This window comes from Giraffa tippelskirchi, chromosome 2 (genome assembly GCF_054371585.1).
Source record: "Giraffa tippelskirchi isolate mGirTip1 chromosome 2, T2T-mGirTip1v1.2.pri, whole genome shotgun sequence".
NCBI lineage: Eukaryota > Metazoa > Chordata > Mammalia > Artiodactyla > Giraffidae > Giraffa > Giraffa tippelskirchi.
Window position 1 is genome coordinate 86,547,266 of NC_137276.1, and position 18,972 is coordinate 86,566,237.

The following is an 18,972-nucleotide window of genomic DNA, read 5'->3' on the forward strand; positions in this document are numbered from 1 at the left end:
GCGGGGTAATCAGTGTGGAGCAGCGGGGAAGGCTCGGGGACTGAGGTCGCTGGCTTGGGAAGCAGGCTGAAGACGACCTCTGACCTTGCGCAGGCCTGAACCTGCTAGGGCGACCCCACAACGTGCAGTCTTGGTATTCCTCCGCAAAGAAAAATGATACTTTTTGCCTGTATCCACTGGCCCCACTTTCGTGGCTCTCCCCTAACACGATGAATTACCGATGCTCATTGGCACCTTTTCCTTTTCTCAAGGGAAGGATGGCAGATTCTAATAAGTTTCCAGGTTGTGCTCCCGGCTGGTGATTCCCAGTGCCCAGGGCTGGGGTGAGGAGACAAGTCAAGAACAACCATTTGGGGGAAACCAAGTTGAGAATTTTCAGGGCTTTTAGATCCCTGGGTTGGCAAGAATCTGAGGTCCAGGGGCCCAGGGACAGCTCTTAGATTCTCTTACCCCTCCTTCAGCGAGGTGACTGGCTTGCTAAGTGGGGTTAGAGTTTGAACCAAAGGAGAAGATATTTACCCAGGTTCCGTGCACAGGCCGGTGATGGAGCTGCTACAGGAGCAGCTTAAGGTCGGTCCCAGTTGCCTGCCTGAAGTCCAGCCTCTGAAACATTTGTTTGCATGCCTTTGGGTTTATAATGCACAAAGGAGTGCCAGGACTGGGGTAGAAGTGACCCAAGCCTCTTAAAGGGAGGGCTCGGGCAGCATTGTGGGTGGACAGAGGTCTCTAGGGAAACTCACACCCTTTTCCCTCTGAAGCAAAAAAGTAAATTCTATTAGTTCCAACCAACCAGGACTTTTCCTGTGCCAGACATCCTGCCATGAGGAAATTTTAGAGCAAGGACTCCCAGCATGCCGCCCTTCTGTAGGAATGTGAAGTTGGGCTTCCTTTCTTTCCTGATCTGTGTGGGAAGGAGCTTATTACCTTTGGGAACAGATGCCTTTTGGTTAGAAAGAATTGAAAATAAATAAAACACTCTGGGAAAAGGTGAGTCTAACCCCCTACTCCTACCTCTCAGACTTGAACCTGGAAAAGAAGGGAGAGGGAAGGGTGAAAACACCTAAGCCAGGTCAAGCCCGGGTTGGGGATTGAAGGCTAGAGAAAGAGATCTTTGAGCACAGAGAACTGGAAAGCCTTTGAGATAGCAGAGCCCCACTTGGATTTGGCCTGTGGTTCAACAAGTTAAATAACTGCTTGTTCTGTGGGCTGGAGTGTCAAGACAGGCAGACGTCCTCATTGACAGAGAGCTTGCTGTGTTTGTCCAGCCTGAGAACTTTTCAATGACTGTTTGTCTTTCTAGTCCAAATTGAGGGTTGGGGCTGGGTGAATCGCCTGTTTGGCTGCTCCACTGCTTTCAGCCCTGCCTGACAGATGCAGAGATCCCCAGGATGGGTTTAAGTCTTTAAGATGGCCAAAGACTGGGTAGCTGTATCCACAAAGTGAATCTGATAAAGAATGCAAATATTTTGGGGGTGGGGTGGGTTATTTCTGAGCTTCTTGACTAAGAAATGTGGACAGCCAGGACCAAATGATAGAAAAGATCTCCCCAAAATCTGATGAATTTTACATTAACTTTGAAAAACCAACAGCTACGGCTTCCAAATGAGTGAAGAGGTGCAAACCATATGAGGTTTAGGGATTCCACATCACCTTGGGCATAACAGGAGCTATGCACCTGCAAAAAACTCCCTCTCCTATCAGTTCCAACACTTACAACTCAATTTTTAACCTGCTCACCTCCCAAAGGACACCCAGCCCTCCTTCTCGCTAAACTTAAATAGTTAATCAGCTTAAAGAAAATGATGGGGGCTTCTCAGATTTAAAAAATGTCAATTTCTGGCATGAGACATGTTCGAACATTGGCTGATGGAAAGGGTGCGTAACTCTACTTGCAAAGAGACCCACAAATAAGTTACAGATAAAAATCTAGTTGGAAAATGATGTTTTTTAAAATATTTTTCATCACACAGGATATATTATTTTGCTGTAAAGAGGGATAGTTCTCAGCAGAATTCTTTCACTTCCAAATTTGAAAATAGTCAAAGAAACATTGAAAAGCTCTTCAGACCAGCACGTTCTTTCACTCATACATTCAGTCCACACAGTCTTGCCATACAAACATGTTAGGAAATCATATAACTAGTGACTGTCTTTTCTTCCCAAACAGGCTCAAAGTCAGAAAATGAGATCCAAGACTTCTTTGGTGATGAGGAAACGAATACGGCTTTACCGAAACGCCCTGAAAGAGTCAAGTAAGTTAGTATCCTCATTTGAATATTGGTCTGCTGAAGTTATTTTTTAAGTAGGAAGTATGTTACTTTCATATGTTTTTTGTTGCTGGTGGTGGGTTTTGGTTATGTTGGTTGTGAGTTTGGGGTGTTTCTTGAGTTCCAGTGAAACTTAAAACAACACCTTAGTGTTTGATGCATTTGCATACAAATCAACAACACAACTTCCCACCAGCAACCAGCTAACCCCCCTCAATGTCTACTCATCTGGACATTCTAGAATTAATATTTGACGACTCTCTCATTGAAACAACAACCCCTGACCTTCTGCAGTTCCACTGTCACATTATTCTATGACATATTCATCTTGAATTCATTTCCGGACGATTTGATTGGAATGAGGTTTGACATGTATTGGCTTCCATGAAAGGAGCAGACTTTGATCTTGGTGATGGGGTTTACATGATATGCATCATCTTTACCAGGGACACCAGCCTTTTGCAATGTGGCAGCCAAGATGTTCCCACAATGTGGTGTCTGAACGGGAAGTGACTGACAGCCGCTCTGTCAGGAATACCTTCATTGTGAAGAATTTAATTTAATATTCCATTTAGAATAAGCATATGATTTAGGGTTGAGAGTTTCCCCTTTCAGGCATCTAGTCTGCCTCATTTCAACTACACCACCAGCTGATGGTTGCCTCCAATACCAACAGCTACCTTGTTGGTAGGAAAAGCAACTTTCTTAACAAAAGCTAAATGGACAACTTAGGAAATGACTCTCTTCTATTATTTTGGGAGAATTTGATGGCAGAATCCTCTAGAGAAATGTGGTTATTATGTAAATTCTGTTGTTTTAATTCCTCAGTGCTGTTCTGAAAAATCCTTTAACCATGTTTACTAATCATTTCTCAAAAGATGGTTTGTTTGGAAATTAAATTTTATCCAAGCATATTTTCTTTCATATGCACTTCCACTAATGATAATTAAAGCCCAAAGTTCCATAGCAGGGGGAAGGAGTATCTTCCTTTATCTTCAAAATCCTGATAGATCTCACCTCCTCTTATAATGTGGTCATAGACCCATAGAAGGCTTCAGTGGCTTAAGGTATTTTTTTCCCCCTTAAGACTAGAAACAGCTTCTCGCTCTAGGAATCTTGAATTCTGTCTGTGAGTAGACTATGAAAGGATTTGCCCCCTGCTTTGGGTGCAACCCTAGTTAGAAACAGAGAAGAAAAGATTAAACCAGTGACTCTGAAGACCAAGATACAGAATATTCAGACAACAAGGTTAGTTCTTGGCCAGGCTCTGTGCAGTGGCCCTCAGTTTTTGGGATCCTGGCTCTCAGCATAACCTGCAAGAGATCATCATTTAGCATTGGTGAAAAGATCAAAATAGAAAAAATAGCCCAGCTATTGACTGTACGTCTCTCTCATTTTTTTTTTCTCTCCAAGGAAGAGAAATTAGACCTTTGCCCACTTTGCCAGTGATGTGAGGAGCTATGGCAGATGGTAGGGACACCAAATATGTTTCTATCCAGCAGGACTAGAAAATCACTTTAGTTTAAGATGTTGCTTTATCACGGCTGGAGTAAACCATGCTTAGGGCATGATTCTGAAGTCTGGAAGGATGTTTGGAGTCTGGTGGTGGAACTTGCTCCAAACAGGCTCCTATGAAAACCCCCAGTGCTTCTTTAAACTCTGCTGAAGATCTCTGAGCTGCAGAATGTATCTTTTTTCCTTCTGTATATCAAGCAGAAATGTGGACTCAACAATGCCATACTCCCTAGCATGGTTAGAAGTAGACTGCTCCAGTCAAGCATTTGGTATTTGGGGTAAGTGTGGTGGGATAACTCTCTGAAAGAAAAATTCTGAGCATTACTGAGGAACACCACTACTCAGCCTGCCCAATCAATAGCCAGTGGAACCTGGAATCCTTGCTTCCTGGGTTCTGAAAGACTCAGAGGAAGAACCTTGAAAACTAAAATATGCCTCTCTGATTTCAGTACCCCACCTGTCATCTGTGACTAGCTGGATACTGCTTTGGGGTTTATTTCAGAGAATCACCTTGAAGACCCATATGTAATCACCCCAAAGGTCCCTCTTTATAAATAATAGTGAGTAAAATGGTTTTTTTCCCTCCCTATATCTGTCCCTGGGGAAATGTCCCTCTGAGAGAATGCGTGGTCCCATTCTGTGTTTAGCTAACCAAAGTGTGAACCACGTGGCTCCAAGGCACTTGCAAAGATTAAGCAACCTTAGTGACCTTAGGTCAACTGACCCCTGACTTCTCAAGAAGCATCTACCCAGGATGCATCCAGATGTTTTCAGTGCTTCAAGAGAAGGCTGCATCTGGGAAGGAGCTCCATGGGGCCGGGTTACTGTCTGTGAATTTGGCTGAATCAGATGCATCTGCCCTTTCACTGTTGGCACCAAAAGCCATACACATGTTCAAAGCTTTTCAAGGGTAAAATTATCAAGAGACACTGTGTGGTGCAGTAACAGTCTATGTATATAAAACCTCTACTTCTTATCCCTGGCTTCTGTAGAAGTGCTTAGAATTCCAGGGGTGGGGGTGTCCACAAACTCAGATGGTAAAAAAAAAAAAAGAAGAAGAAACATCTTTATTTCACCACCTTCTAATGGAATGTTATATGCTATGAGTGTGGGCAACAAACACAGGATTATTAAAGTTCACTAGCTTCACCAGGTTTCTGAAAGAGTCCACAGCCAAAGACCAACTTGAATACTCCTCTTCTGTGCTATTATTCAAAGCTTTTGACACAGATGGGGTCACAGCTCGTATACTAAGTGGTTCCTCTTTGTGCAAATCAGTTTTAATGGAAGCCAAAGTAGATGGTTAGTTTGACAAACAACCTGAACGTTAGGTTGTAGATCACCTACTTTTGGATGGGAAAGAAAATATTTTAATTTAAATAAAATAATTTAATTGCTGGACTACTGCAGCAGTGCCCCTACACTTAGGCCTGAATGCTACAGGAGGATCTAAGTTCTATGTTGATAAATGGTTAGGAGAAAGAGCCTTTGGGCCAGAGGTCCCAAAAAGGAAGACACTGGTTTTGGTTTTGGACTACGTGTTTTCAGAACCCATCATGGGTTCATGGGTTCGCCTAGACCACGCTGTACCATTCAAAAGACACCTTCTCGGTGGGACGCCTTGAAACCAGTGCTTTGTGGAAGGGAAAATGGGGGGCGGGCAGACAGAAAGGAGGCACCTGTGGGCAGAGGGGATAAAATCCAGCAAGGAAGAGTGTGGGAGAGGGTGAAAGCCCGGGAAAGGAGACAAATCCTCCAAGTCTAGTCTCAGCACTACTGGGTGGAAGCCTTTGGTTTCAGAGCAGAAGGCTGTCAAATGCTCTCCTTCAGCTTCCGCTTCTTCTTCTTTTTTAATGCTAACGCAGCATCTATTGGTAGCTTGCTTAAGCTCTTCCGGCCGGAGGAGCAGAAAGACCTGGACTTGTCAAAGCCGAGGGAAATTGTTGTGGAAGTTAATCCCTCACTAAATTGCGGCCCTGAGCAAGGAACAATGCATTAAATGAAGAAAATCTCAAAGACTCTGCCAACCATTATACATAAGTCAATTATTTTTAAAAATTTAAAAGAAATCCTTATTGATTGACCAGGAAATGTTTAAGAATAGTCCTTGGTGCTGGGGGTGGCTGAGGCAACTCAGTCAACTCCATCAGGGTTCCTTGTAACCTGTCCAAACTCCTCACCCCGTGCTAGGGGAGCGAGGTCTTTTACTCAATCCTTAAAACTTCTCTTAAGTCTTTCACTGCTTTGAGGGCACTTTCTGTGGCCGCCGGGGAGGCCCGAGAGAACTTAGGTTGGCATTTTCGGCTACTGAGTGCAAGGCAGGCTTGAAGGCAAGCAGCCCTTTAAATCGCCGGGTGCTGCAGCCGGCCCCAGCCGATCAGCACAAACAAAGAACCGCTCTCCCCCCACCCCCACCCCCACCCCGCGTTGAGGCCACACTCGGCTGGGCCAGGACTGAAGACTGAAGGCTCCTTCCACCGGCCGACCCTCTACCCCAAGACAGCGGAACCCGCAGCCCGGAGGGCGTCCGGGGAGAGGAGGCCGCGGCCGGCCGTGGCTCTCACAGCCCGGCCGGAAAACGTGGCCTCGGCTCTAGGCAAGCTAGTAGAGGACAGACTTTGGCCGCGGGCAACAAGTGGCCTGAGGGCGCTCAGAGTGGAAGTGATTCTCAAGTCTCCTTTCCCAGGGGCTCCGTCTGGCGGCTGGGTACCTAGTTCAGGACCGCAGACGGACCGAGGGAAGAGAGACCTGGGGTCGAGGACCCGCCCTCCTCGCTGCGCTCCCCCTCCTTTGTCTCTGTGGCCCATCGACCCGCGGCTCTCTGTGATTTGAGGCGGGGAGGAAGGATCCTTAGACCCTCTCCGGAGGGCGGCGTGGGTTCGAAACCAGCCTCTCCTAGGTCATCACCGTCTCTGGCCCATTCCTGGGGCTCGGTTCCGGGCCCGATTCTAGAGTCCGCCCGTCTCTGAGCGTTCCAGGCACCCGGGAAGAGGGGCCGACAAGGCTAAACGGGAAAAATATGGAGTGGAGGGAAGAGAGAGGAGGAGCGGAGAAGAAAGGATCTAAGTAGGAAGGTGAAGTGTGGTCAGAGGGCTCGTGGCATTGAGAGCGAGAGCTGGAAGAAGAGGGAGAGCGAGAAAGCTGAGCGACACGAGCAAATTCGGAGAAAGCGAGAAAACAAAATTTGGGCCAAGGGCTGCTAGCCCGGAAGCTCCCCTGCTCTCGGCCTCCTAATCTGCAGCCGCCTTTCCTCCCGGGATCCCCGGCCCTCGCCTCCTCTCGACACCTGGGACCAGCTGCCGAAGCAGGCCGCCGTCTCCGCGCGCTGGCCGCGGCAGGGTTGGGGGCTCCGGGCCGCCCGGAGGACATGACGCACATCTCAACGCCCCCTCCACGAAGCCTTGGTGACTGGAGGCAAAACCCAGCCTCGCTCGCTTCCGAGAGCGCGGAGGCCAAGCAGATCTGCCTAGCTTTCGGGAGCGAAGGGGGAGGGGGCTCATGAGTAGAGAAAAGAATCCGTGCCCCGGTCAAAGCGCATGAGCAGTAGGAGCGCGAGATGGGGGGTGGGGAGGGGAGCGCGAACAGTTGTGACTCTACGTGTGTGTATGTGTGTGTGTCCCCCGTGCGGAGAGACCTGTCATCGCTGACGTCGGACCGGGCCGCGGGCCAATGGGCGACCTAGGCGATTGTTCCTCTCGGCGGGCCCGGGCCACGGCCCCGAATCTCTATTCACTTCCTCACGCGCCCCGCTGCTGCCTCTGTAGTGTAAGGGATTTCAAGTAGACATTAAAGATCGAGAGAGAGAGGAAGAAAAAAAAAAGTCACAACCCAAAACTCGGGGGGCGGGGGGAGAACTTTGCAGAAGTTGTTTGAGATTGTTCTCTCCCCTCCTCGCTTTTAGGTGACGGTGGCGTGAGAGCCCCGACCCAAGGAGTTCCAGGGAGCCCCGGCCGGGATGCAGCAAGCCTCCTTCTCTCAGCCGATCTGGGCGCTGAAATTCGTATATGTGGCCGGGGCGCTTGGGCACCACCGTCACTTACAACATCGCCACTTTCCCCACCTCCACTCCCCCGCAGGGCGCCCCGGGGAGCTGGCCGCCAAAGCGCACTCGGAGCGGCCGGTCGGACCCCTTTGTAGCAGAGCCCGGGGCCCCCCAGCAACCCACAGACTCAGCTTTGCGCACCCCACTACCCCTTCCATCTACCCCGCCGCCACAATCACTTTCCTGTTCATGAAGCGGCAGGGGGCTCTACGAAACAACCGCCCAGCCGGACCGCGGCGGCGGCGCTTGCCCCGCGTTGTCCACCCGGGTCGCAACCGCCGCAGTCTGACTCTCGGTCCCGGCGTTGACCGCAGAAGCCGTGGTGTGGCTGGGCTGGGCCTGCCCCCTGGGGCCCAGTAGAACGCTCAGCCCACGCCACACGTTCTCATTCGCACTATTTGTCTCAACAACAGGTAGCAGCTCCGGACACCATGGCCCCCAGCTCTCTGCCGCCTCTAGCCCCTCGGTGTTCCCGGGCCTTCACGAGCAGCCTCCCCAGGCCTCCCCTAGCGGCACTCTGAATGGACTCCTGCGTCTGGGGCTCCCCGGAGACATGTACGCGCGACCTGAACCCTTCCCGCCGGGACCTGTGGCCCGCAGCGACGCCCTGGCAGCTGCCGCAGCCCTGCACAGCTACGGGGGCATGAACCTGACCATGAACCTCGCCGCGCCCCACGGTCCCGGCGCCTTCTTCCGCTACATGCGCCAGCCCATCAAACAGGAGCTCATCTGCAAGTGGCTGGCGGCCGACGGCCCCGTGCCCCCGCGCCTTTGCTCCAAAACTTTCAGCACCATGCACGAGTTGGTCACGCACGTCACCGTGGAGCACGTCGGAGGCCCTGAGCAGGCCAACCACATCTGCTTCTGGGAGGAGTGTCCGCGCCAGGGCAAGCCCTTTAAAGCCAAATACAAACTTGTAAATCACATCCGCGTGCACACGGGCGAGAAGCCCTTCCCCTGTCCTTTCCCGGGGTGTGGGAAAGTCTTTGCTAGATCAGAAAATCTCAAAATACACAAAAGAACTCACACAGGTCAGTATTCGGCATTGTCTGTTTCGTGCGGACCCTCTGGGGGAAAAGGGGGCCTCCTTGGGCCCTTCGAGCTGGATTTCCTCAAGTTCCACCTGGGGGGAGGAGGAATATTTTGGTGTTTCCATGAGCCAAGTTCATAAAATATTAATTATGCCCTTCTATTAGAATCGCAGAAGTTTCCTGAGGCTGTGTGTGGGAAGGAATAGTGTGAGATTTCTGCTGAGGGGTGGGGGGGAGGGTGCTTGGGTTTCTGTGTGTGCAAATGTGTGGTCCCTGCTTATCGAGTTTGATATTAAGGTATTCTAAAGGGCACTGTTCATCAGAGTTGTAAATACATAGGAACAATTTGTTTTCCTGGTCCCTTTGGAATTGTGTGGGGAGTACTCTTCCAGTGGTCAGCCTGACAACCTGACTGCCACCAGGCCCTTGGTGCTTTCTTCAGGATTTGGGAATCTCATGGGCTAACTTTGCCTCTGTTTTGAAGCCTTGGCCACCCATACTCCGGATGTTTCACAGACCCTTTTGCTTTAGCAGAGACCCAAGGAGACTCATCTGCCTTAAATGTCATTTACTGAGCTGTTAAGTGAAATGGGGACATGTGTCAACAACATCTGTTAGTTCTAGTTAACAGAAAGAAAAGGAGAGAGCTCAAGAGCCTGAAAAGTTGAACTCCTCTGGCCAGAAGTATCTCTAATTAATGCAATTGCAAGGAGAAAGTTTTCACACTTCCCAGAACAGCCTGTGAAGTTACATTAATTAGTTTAGCAGCCAGTGTTTTCGGTCTCCTTAGCTAGGGTTTTCTTGCCCTGCTTCCTCAAAGTTTATGAAGTCAACATCTCCCCTCCTCCATTTTGGGGGAGGGAGAAGGGGACGTATGGGAGAGACAGAAAGGATGGAATAAGTTTCAGTTTAGTGCCCCTTTCTACTCCCTGGCATTCTGCCTTACCTCTATTCTTGGTGGAAACATCAGCAATTATTAAAGAATTCACCCAGGCTGCCACTACCCAGGAAAAGAAGCTTGCTAAAATCCCACTTTCTCCTCCCAAACCCTGCAGTCTTGGGGAAGGTCTTCGTCAGGATACTGGTATACTCGGAGGCAGGAAAAGTCCACTGTTAGTCTCCTACTTTATTTCCGGAAACGTACGGTTTATCCGAGCTGTTTCCAGGATCCACCCCCAGCACAATCTCTTGCAAGAGTTTGTTCCCCGCCCCCTCCGATTTTTATCCAGGGGAAGAAGGAGAGAAGTGAGACCCAGATCGCCGCCCTCAGGCTCGCTATTCATGGAGCTGGCGACCCGCACCGCGAAGGTAGACTCGAGTCCTGAGCCAGAGAAGGAACTCATTTTTAATGACGGGGGGCTTTAAACAAACAAACTTTTACTGCTCTTTGCCGGCCTACTGTTTGAAGTCCGTGAAGCAGAAAATGGTTAAATTCTCAGTGCAATCGACCTACAGCAGAGAAGCAAGTTCAGTGAGCCCGAGCTGGCTCAGGTTTGCGTCTATTCAGAACAGAATTCTAAGTGCATCAATTCCCTTTCTACTGGCAGTCCTGATTCATTATCACGGAGTTAAAAAAAATTTTTTTACAGAGCTGCCCTGGCGTTTCCCTCAAACCCTCCTCTTAAGTAATGAAAAGAGAAAAACAACAACAACAACAACAACAAAATGTTTCTGAAATGGCAATAGACCTCACTACAAATTATTCATGAAGACAGTTCTCGATTCAACAGGAAAATAATTGCCTTTTCAAATATTAATGGCGTTTCATTTCCTTGAGTCGCGGAAGCGGCAATCAGGAGCCGCTTTCTTGGAAGTTGAGATTTTCTCGGATCCGAATGCCGGGCCCGGCTTCAGAGGCAGCGGCTCCGAGCCCACTCCGAAAGCTTTCTCTTCGCGGTGGTCACAGCGATCCTGGAACAATGGTGCTGCCGCGAGGGAGACGCGGGCCGGCTGCCGGGAGCCCTTCCCCGGACCCCTGGGCTGGGGGCTCGCCCCACTCTCCCAAGCTGACGGTAGAGGGAGGCAGGGCTGGGATCCAAGGCAGAGGAGAAGACACCGCGCCTGGGCTGATGCTCAGACAGCCCGGCCCAGCCACAAGTGCGAGAAAATGGCGCGAGCCGAACCGCCCCGCCGCTGCCCAACTTTGTCGGGCGGGCCTGGCGCCGGGCCGGGGAAGAAGGCCTCTCTCGGCGGCTGAGCCTCTGGGAGGAGGCTGCCGGCCTTTCAGGACTCAGCCTCAGGCCGAGGCTGCTCGGGGCGGGCTGCAGGACCCCGGCCCAACCCTGCTTCCCCACATCCATCCACCCACCCACCCAGGGCGCAGCGCCCAGATCTGGTGGGAGGGAGAGGGCGGGAGGCTGCGGGTTGGGTGTAGGGGCGGGGTGGGGTGGGGTGTGCAGAGTTAGGCGAGGAGTCCGGGGCTCCTCCTGCTGCTGGGGAGAGGCCGGGAGGGCGCCGGTGCGCGACCTCACCTGGCCTCCTCTGGACCTGCGAACTACCACCATGCCCGTATCACCTTCAGTGCCCTGCTTTTTTCGCCTCAGTACCTCGTCTGGGACGAAATCATTGTTTCTGTTTTACGTGAATGTTCAACAAGGCGCTCCCAAGATGGGTTGGGGAGGGAAGCAATATTGGGGGTTGCAATCAACCTCAAATTCTATTTCTCCTCTGTTGTCTTAGCAAATCTTGCTTTCTTTTGCAGGCCCTGAACTACATGGTTCTTGTAAGTGATTTTAGAAAGAAAAGACGGAAGGAAGGGAAGAAGAAAAGTTTTAGTTTTGCAGATGCTATCAGGGAGCAGAAGGGAGAAAAGGAGAAGCATATAGGGACACTGGTTCATTCTGCATCGTTCTTTTTTTTTTTTTTAATAAAATTATACAAGTGTGCCGAGAAACGGCAGATGCCAGCACTGTCCAGTGTTTCCACTGAACTAACAATACTCCTGCAGCGGAACTCACAGCGGCCGCGCAGTGAGGGAGCCCTGGGCTTCTAACCCGCTGCCGGGCGGAGGCGAGGGTTGGGCGCAAACCTCTGGTTCAGCCTAAGCCTCCACGGGATTCGGGAACAGGGGCTTTGTTTATTCAAACCTGCCCCAAAGCACTCATCTCTCCTAGAAGCGGAGGGAGTAGCACCACAAAGGCAACAGTCCTCCAGCCGTGCATCTCTTCCTCCTTAGCCAGACGCTTGGTAGCCTCTCCCTCAACCCAGGGCGCCCGACAGCCTCTATTTGTTTAAAGCGCCGGGACATTTCTTCCCCTCCTGCCCGCAGCATCTGCAGCTCCAGCAGAAACCTGGGCTTCCGGATTCTTGGGGTCCTTTCCTCCCCCAAACGCTAGCGAATCCAGCTGGCTGTGAGCTCCCAGACTGGGGCTCGGTCCGCGGCCAGTATTTCCACCCTAACGCGCGCTCGCGCCTTCCCGCGGCTCTAGAGGGCATCGCACCGCGGAGCCGAGCCCCTCCCGGGTCTACCCCGGCTGCCCGCTTGCCCTCCGGTCCACCAAGCCAGGTCTGGCCTGACCGCAGCAGCTGCGCTCATCCTGAAGCCGCCGCGACCAAGGTGCGATCGCTGGAGAGGCCACAGATCCCGCTTGGCCCGGGCAGAACCTGCCTTGCTGGTTTCCCTGCTCAGGCCCGGGAGACCGGACCGTGGGCCGTGGGTGGTCTGTGGAGGCCGTTCGACCTCTCACAGTCAGTTTGGACTGGGAGAGACGGCTGCCCGAGGCAGTCTCCAGGAGGCCGCTGGAGCAACGTAATAAAATATTATTGCCTGCGCGCGTATCTGGAGGGATCCCGGACAGTTCAGGCAAGATTTGAAGAATGCTGCTAAATGTTTGCCCTCGGGGGGTAAAGGGGAAGGGGGAGGGGGCTCCATTTCCCGTAAAAATCGCGTCTGAAGTGAATCATTTCTCAGAATACCTTTCCCTGCAGCACGAGTCCACATTAGGCACACGCCGTGTGCATCGGCTGCGCATTCTGAAATTAGTCCATCGCCTTGGCGTTTGCACAAAACCTACTTTAGGAAACAATGTGGGCCAGGACTGGATGTGTGCGGGGTGGACCACTGGGCGGGAAGCGGGGGGCGAGCAGAGACGCTTGGCTGAAACAGCAACGTTAAATTGAGCAGATGCGAGCTCCTCAGTCAACTCTATTCTCCGGGCAAAGGTGCTTCTGGCTCCGAGTGGAGAAAATTTGGAAGAAAACAACAGGAGTGGATCGGGATGTTCCAAGGAAGGCAACTCGACTAAGATGGAGTCTTTGTCGCTCCTCCTCCCTCCCCTCCCCCCAGGCCCAGGCGGGAGAGGGGGAGGGCTGGAGGCTTGCAGGAGAGAGTTCTGGGGGCGCGCTCTGAGTGGGGGGAAGGGGGTGCCGGGCCTGGTGCGCCGGGGAAAGAGGTTTCTGAATTTTTGTGTGTGGCCCTCTTCCCCAAAATGGAAGAGAAACTGGGAAAGGGTAACGATGTTACCCACGCGCACTAATGTCTCTGCGTTGCCTCCACCAGGGGAGAAGCCTTTCAGGTGCGAGTTCGAGGGCTGCGAACGGCGCTTCGCCAACAGCAGCGACCGCAAGAAGCACTCGCACGTGCACACGAGTGACAAGCCCTACACGTGCAAAGTGCGCGGCTGTGACAAGTGCTACACGCACCCCAGCTCGCTGCGCAAGCACATGAAGGTGCACGGGCGCTCGCCGCCGCCGCCCAGCTCTGGCTACGACTCGGCCACGCCGTCTGCCCTCGTGTCACCCTCGTCGGACTTCGGTCGCGAGCCCGCGGCGGCCTCCTCGGCGGCGGTGGCGGCGCAGGGCGCCGACCTGAGCGAATGGTACGTGTGTCAGGGCGCAGGCCCCGCAGCGGCTGCCCCCGCGGCGCCTCCAACCCCCGCGCCACCGCCTGGCCCCGCCGCTATCGCCGCCGCCGCCGCCGCCTGTGCTAAGGTTGCTGCTGTGGGTGCTGCTTTCGCGTCCACTGACTGGCAAGTCTAGGCCAGGTTACTGAGGCTTGAAGAGAGAGTGAGGAAGGAAGCGAGGGAAGCAGGAAGGGAGGAAGGTTACCACTAATAGGGGGTAGAGCTCACCGAATATGCTGATATAATGTCCATTGTCTCAAAATATCAATATGGTACCCACATGGATTCTACAGTCACATCCAGCACCCTACCCACCCACCCAGATGCCCTCGACTGGGTAGCGTGAAGCCAGGGTTGGGGTAAGGTAAATAGAAAAAGAGGCAGAAGGCAAAAAAAGAAAACATCTTAGGAGAGTTTCTGCGCAATCTTTGCAACTGCAGGTGGCAAAAGTAAGACCACAAAACCCTGTGTGGTTCACAGAATGGGAAATGTTTTCCTCGAAGCCTGGGCCTCTTCGACTGCGACCCCTACTCCCTTCCCAGCTCCCTGTCGGAGCCTCCTCGGAATTCCTACGCGGGAAGATGGCAGAGGAAACTCATGAGCCATTATCTTCCCTCCTGTTTTCTTCCTCTTTTGCCTCCCTACACTTCCCCTCCCCCAGCTGTTCAAGTCCCAGATGGAAAATTTTCCAGCCACTTCTGTAAAGGACACGATAGGGAAGTGGGGGGTAGGGGTGTGGGAGGGGGAGGTTAAGCACCTTCCGTGCTGATTATATGCCCCTCCTCCATAGACAGGCCCAGGCACACAGTCTGCGGACTTGTCTGCGGACTTGTCTGCGGCTGCGGTATGCATTATATACTGGGGGTAGGCGAGAAGTCCCAACACAGGAAACAAAAGAAAGTGTGCTAAAGGGGCTTTGGGATTCAATGCTCTGAGGACTCCACAGTCCAGTCACGCTCTCCCCACGCCCTGGTCCAGGAGCTGCCTGTGGAATCTTGTGGGTGCTTGGCGGTTTGGGATGCAGAGTGGACCAATGATATCACGGAGCCTAGGCCTCCACAGCAAAGGGATCCCGCCTAGGCAACAGTGTCTGGGTGAATCGCGGCAATTCTGTGATGGTCTTTGTCAAAAATCACACAGTGTTGGTTTTGTTTAAAAAGGGGGAGGGGGCGTGTGGGACAAGAGACAAACTGCAAGAATAAATATTTTGAAGGCAAACACCCAATGGGTCTAGATTGAATGTGTATGTGATGTGCTGGGTACCCCCCTGAAAAAGAACCAGATGTTGGGGGCAGGGAAAAGTCTGCAATTGTTGCCAAGGGGGAGGAAAGATCAGGGTCTGGTTCCCAGTCACTTGCCCTCTGAAGGGAGGATGGTGCTGCCCCAAAATTCTTGCTAAGATTTGGGGTGAGGGGCAGATAAAAAAAGACAGAGAAAAGTTTTGATAGACCCATCCCAGTCCCTTAAGAATTTGGAGATAAGTAGAGGTGTGATAGTCCTACCTATGGGGAGCCCCCAAAGAGCTCAGTTAAAAAGCTGGACACAGCAAACCAGCCTAGCTTCTGCCACTATGTTGGATTTTCTTCTGTTCCTTCCTCTTCAGACACCATTGGAAGATTGTCACTCCTGCCCCATCGCCATACACTTCCATCAGATAAATAACTTCCTAACTGGAGAGAGACTGTTTTCATTACCCCTAATAAAAACCAGAATCTTCCAAATACATCCCTAGTGAATCCGCCCTTGCGGAAGGGGCTTTGCAGTCCTCTTCCCGCCCTGCCCCCACTACAATAGGGCCCAGAGGCCGCCTGGCCAAGGGCTGGAGGTCGGCTGCAAAGGGTTCTCTCCCATCCAGCAACCCCCGCCCCGCCGCCAAGGTGCAGGGGACATCTGGGGAACTTGCTTCTTCTGAAGATGTTAAAAAATATCCCAGTCTCCAAAGAGGGCTCCTTTCTTTCTCTTGCTTTTCTAGGCCCCATTTTTCCTTCCACCCCCACACAAAATAATGAAATAAAATAAAAAATGCGTAGTCGATCACTAATCGCCTTTAATTTTTCATTTGCTTGTTACAGATGTCCACCGCGTTGCTCACAAGGTAATCTCGCCCAGCGCAGCTGAGCGCCCGCATCTCGCGCCTGAGACATCAAAGAGACCGCGCACAAAGCAATGTTTCTTCGCCACGGTGCATCTTCATGGTAAGTTAGGATTTCTATGGCAATGGGCAAGTCGCACTGAAATCCTGAAAGGCCGAGCCTGGAGCCCGTCCAGGCTTTTCATTAAGGACATAATATTTACGTCTAACAGGCCTTTTTTCTTGTGTATACAAGTATATATTTTTGTTTGACGCGGACTAAATCATTTTCATTTAATTTCCGGTAAACAAAACCCACGCGAATGGGCACTTGTTCCCGATCATAATAAAAATGGATAATAATGTGAGGGAAGAAAAGGGCCGCTTGAATCGCCGCTCAACCCCCTTTGTTTCTGCTTTCTGCGGTGATCAGAGGGCGCATTTGGGTTTGATGGCGAGTTTCTAAAGGCGAGGAAATGGTTTGTAAGAGGGGAAAGAAAAGGAGAAAGGTCTAATCAAACTCGGGTTGTTCAAAGACTCGGGTTTTGGGGTTGAAAGTGTGAGTTTGACGGTGCATCAGCATGCCGCGTTAGGCTCGCCATGGAAATACGCGCGGGGAGCGGCCGCTTCAAAGGCGGCACACTTCACTGCAGACACTCTATTAAGATACATTTGCGCTGACCTTTTCTTTCACGCCATTTAATACTGTCACTGTGCTCTCCAGTATATACTTCCTCCTTAGGACCCGCCTCGCCAGCGTTTAGGGGTTCACCTTGCACTCTGATGCGGGGGAGGGGCGCTTGACACCAGGGACGCTTTCAGGAAAGGGAGGAGCCGGACTCCGTGCATCTTGACTGCGTCCTGAAGAGGCTACAGGGTCAGGAGTAAATAACTTTAGGGCAAACTCGGAAACTTAACAAATGAGCATCCCCAGCTCGGTTTTGTGCCAAGCGGCTCTCCGCCTCTGGAGCAGGTTGGAGGCCTGAATTTGAATGGGACTTGGGGGAAGGAACAGGAACAGCCCTGGATGAGCCTGGAGAGTTCAGACTGTGTCTTTGGGACATTTCACTCTGGCCCCCAGCACAGCTCATTCGGCCCCTCTGTCTCAGAAGTTTCTCACACACCCCCAAACTTGTTTCTCCCCAAGGTGGGGTGTAGGGAACCCCTCAGGCCTGGCTGGCCTGGGCACAGACTCAAGAGCCCAAGGCCAAGGGGATAGGGAAGAAGGAAGGAAAGTTAGAAGCCCATGTTCCCTTAATTGTCTTGTTGTTTATTTTATCCAAGTACCCCAGTGAATAGGGGAAAAATAAACACGGTGGAAAAAAAAATCAAACAGCGGAGTCTTCTTTAGTGCCAGTCCTTGTGGTTGAATAAAAAGGATGGTCCGCTTTCTATTCAGCTGAGAAATCTTTGAAGTGGGAGTTATTATCTGAGACATTCCTCCTTGTCGTCCTAACAACGCTGATGAAACGTAAAAGGTTCTTTGTCAGCGATTTGTTCTCCTTCTCTGTCAAACTCCCTCTGCCCCGTTAGCTTCAAACCGTTTCTAAAGAGATAAAATCTAACTTCTTAAAAAAAAAAAATACATGCAGACTACACTAACTGGTAACTTAGGGCTAAGTCCTGCCAAGAAGAAAACAAAAGCATTGCAGAGACATCAGGTCCAGAGCCTGTGGAGGTGTGCAGATGTTGAGGGGTCTCTTTGCCCAGGCTCTGGGACATGAGGGAAAGAATGCAGAGGCAGTGCAGGCAGAGGGTAGATACCCTAAGCCCACCCTGTGGGTCTGCTTCTCTCTTTGCTGCTCTGCACTCAATCAGTCCAAGTCAGGTCACCTGGGGACCCCTCAAGCTCCCACTATTCTTGTTCCCGATCCTTGGAACCCAAAGCTGCAGCGGAGCAATTGTTCATATTTCCTGCTCCTTTAAAGACAATCTCAGCTAAAAATAGACCCATTGTGTGTTTCTTCCCACTAGCAGCTATCAGCAAGCCTTTTCTGCCATTAATAGAAAGAAGAGGGGCTTGAGGGAGAGAGACATTTTTATAATTTCCTGTTTTCTTCAGCATCTTGGCAATTGGAGTTCAGAAGGTCCTTGACCCCAAAGTGCATGCAAACGTTGCGCTCCCCCATCCACACGTGCAGTCCTTCATTTCATATTGTGCCCAGGAAAAAGAGAAAGAGAGAGAGAAACTTTCACCCTGTCCAGCTTTCCCCAGACATTTTGATGTGGTTTTAAAGGTGTTTTACATAAACAAGGATGTTCCAGCCTCCCTACCCCCGTGTGTGCTGACTAAATGATTTGTAAAGAAGTTTCCCCAAGCTGTAACCCATGCTGTTATTATAGTTGCTACAAAATGTTGTCTCTTATATTTTTATTTGTTTACTGGAGGTCCCCACGTTTGTTTATATCGCTAATTTATGGGAAAATGTAATGATTGCAATGAATGTGAATTATACAGACAGGCAAATGTTTTGTGATCATAATTTACTCAAGCAAGAAAGCCTGGCTGAAACCTTAGACTATTTGGTACCCTCTCTACCCACACTGTTAGTGATTTATCATCTGTCCCCTTAGCATCCTTAAATTATGAACTAACTTGAAAGGAAAAAAGTTGTTATGTATTTCACTGAAAGTGATTGTTGAATGAAAATATAGTTGAAACCTGTGGTTTAATCTGCTGTAAATACGTAAAAATGAATTAAACCCATGATTCCTTTTCCCTCCAAAGATTTTTGTGTACCTGGAGATACATTTCCCTATTTTCTTTGGAAATAAACGATGTGATGTTCCCTTTTCCCTTTGGAATTCGAGTGTCCTGTTATTGCTTCATCGTCTTGGAAGAGATTTGGGGCCCACTCAGCAGCATCCTCTCCTTTTCCCTGCCATCCCTCACGACTTCCAGAAACATCTCCAAAGTCTAGTTGTTCAGAGCAGCAAAAACAGAAGGACCCACCAAAGCGGCCCTTCGTAAAGAAGACTTCTCTCGCCCCCAGTTTCACCCCAATAACATTGGCACTCATTAACTGGTTTCCATCAGGGAAGGGGAAAAGGTAGGCCAATGCTCTCAGTGTGTTCCCGGCAGGGCTGTCTTGCGTTGTACCGCAACCTCTCACAAACCACCTCTGATTTCCTAGAGAGATGCCTGCTACCTGGCAGGAATGAAACAAAGAAAAAGAGAGGGCAGGCTGCCTCCAGGTCACCCCTA

At 50.9% G+C, this 18,972-nt stretch overlaps 1 protein-coding gene across 1 annotated transcript; it reads left to right on the top strand.

Moving 5' to 3' along the window:
- The first annotated feature begins 851 nt into the window (after positions 1-851).
- Positions 852-17,300, top strand: ZIC4 (Zic family zinc finger 4). The gene is given in 9 exon segments (XM_081573632.1): positions 852-965; positions 967-987; positions 2,168-2,252; positions 8,238-8,855; positions 13,354-13,822; positions 14,200-14,396; positions 14,487-14,540; positions 15,769-15,891; positions 17,167-17,300. Coding segments are annotated over 9 exon segments (1,815 nt in total).
- Positions 17,301-18,972: the final 1,672 nt, after the last annotated feature.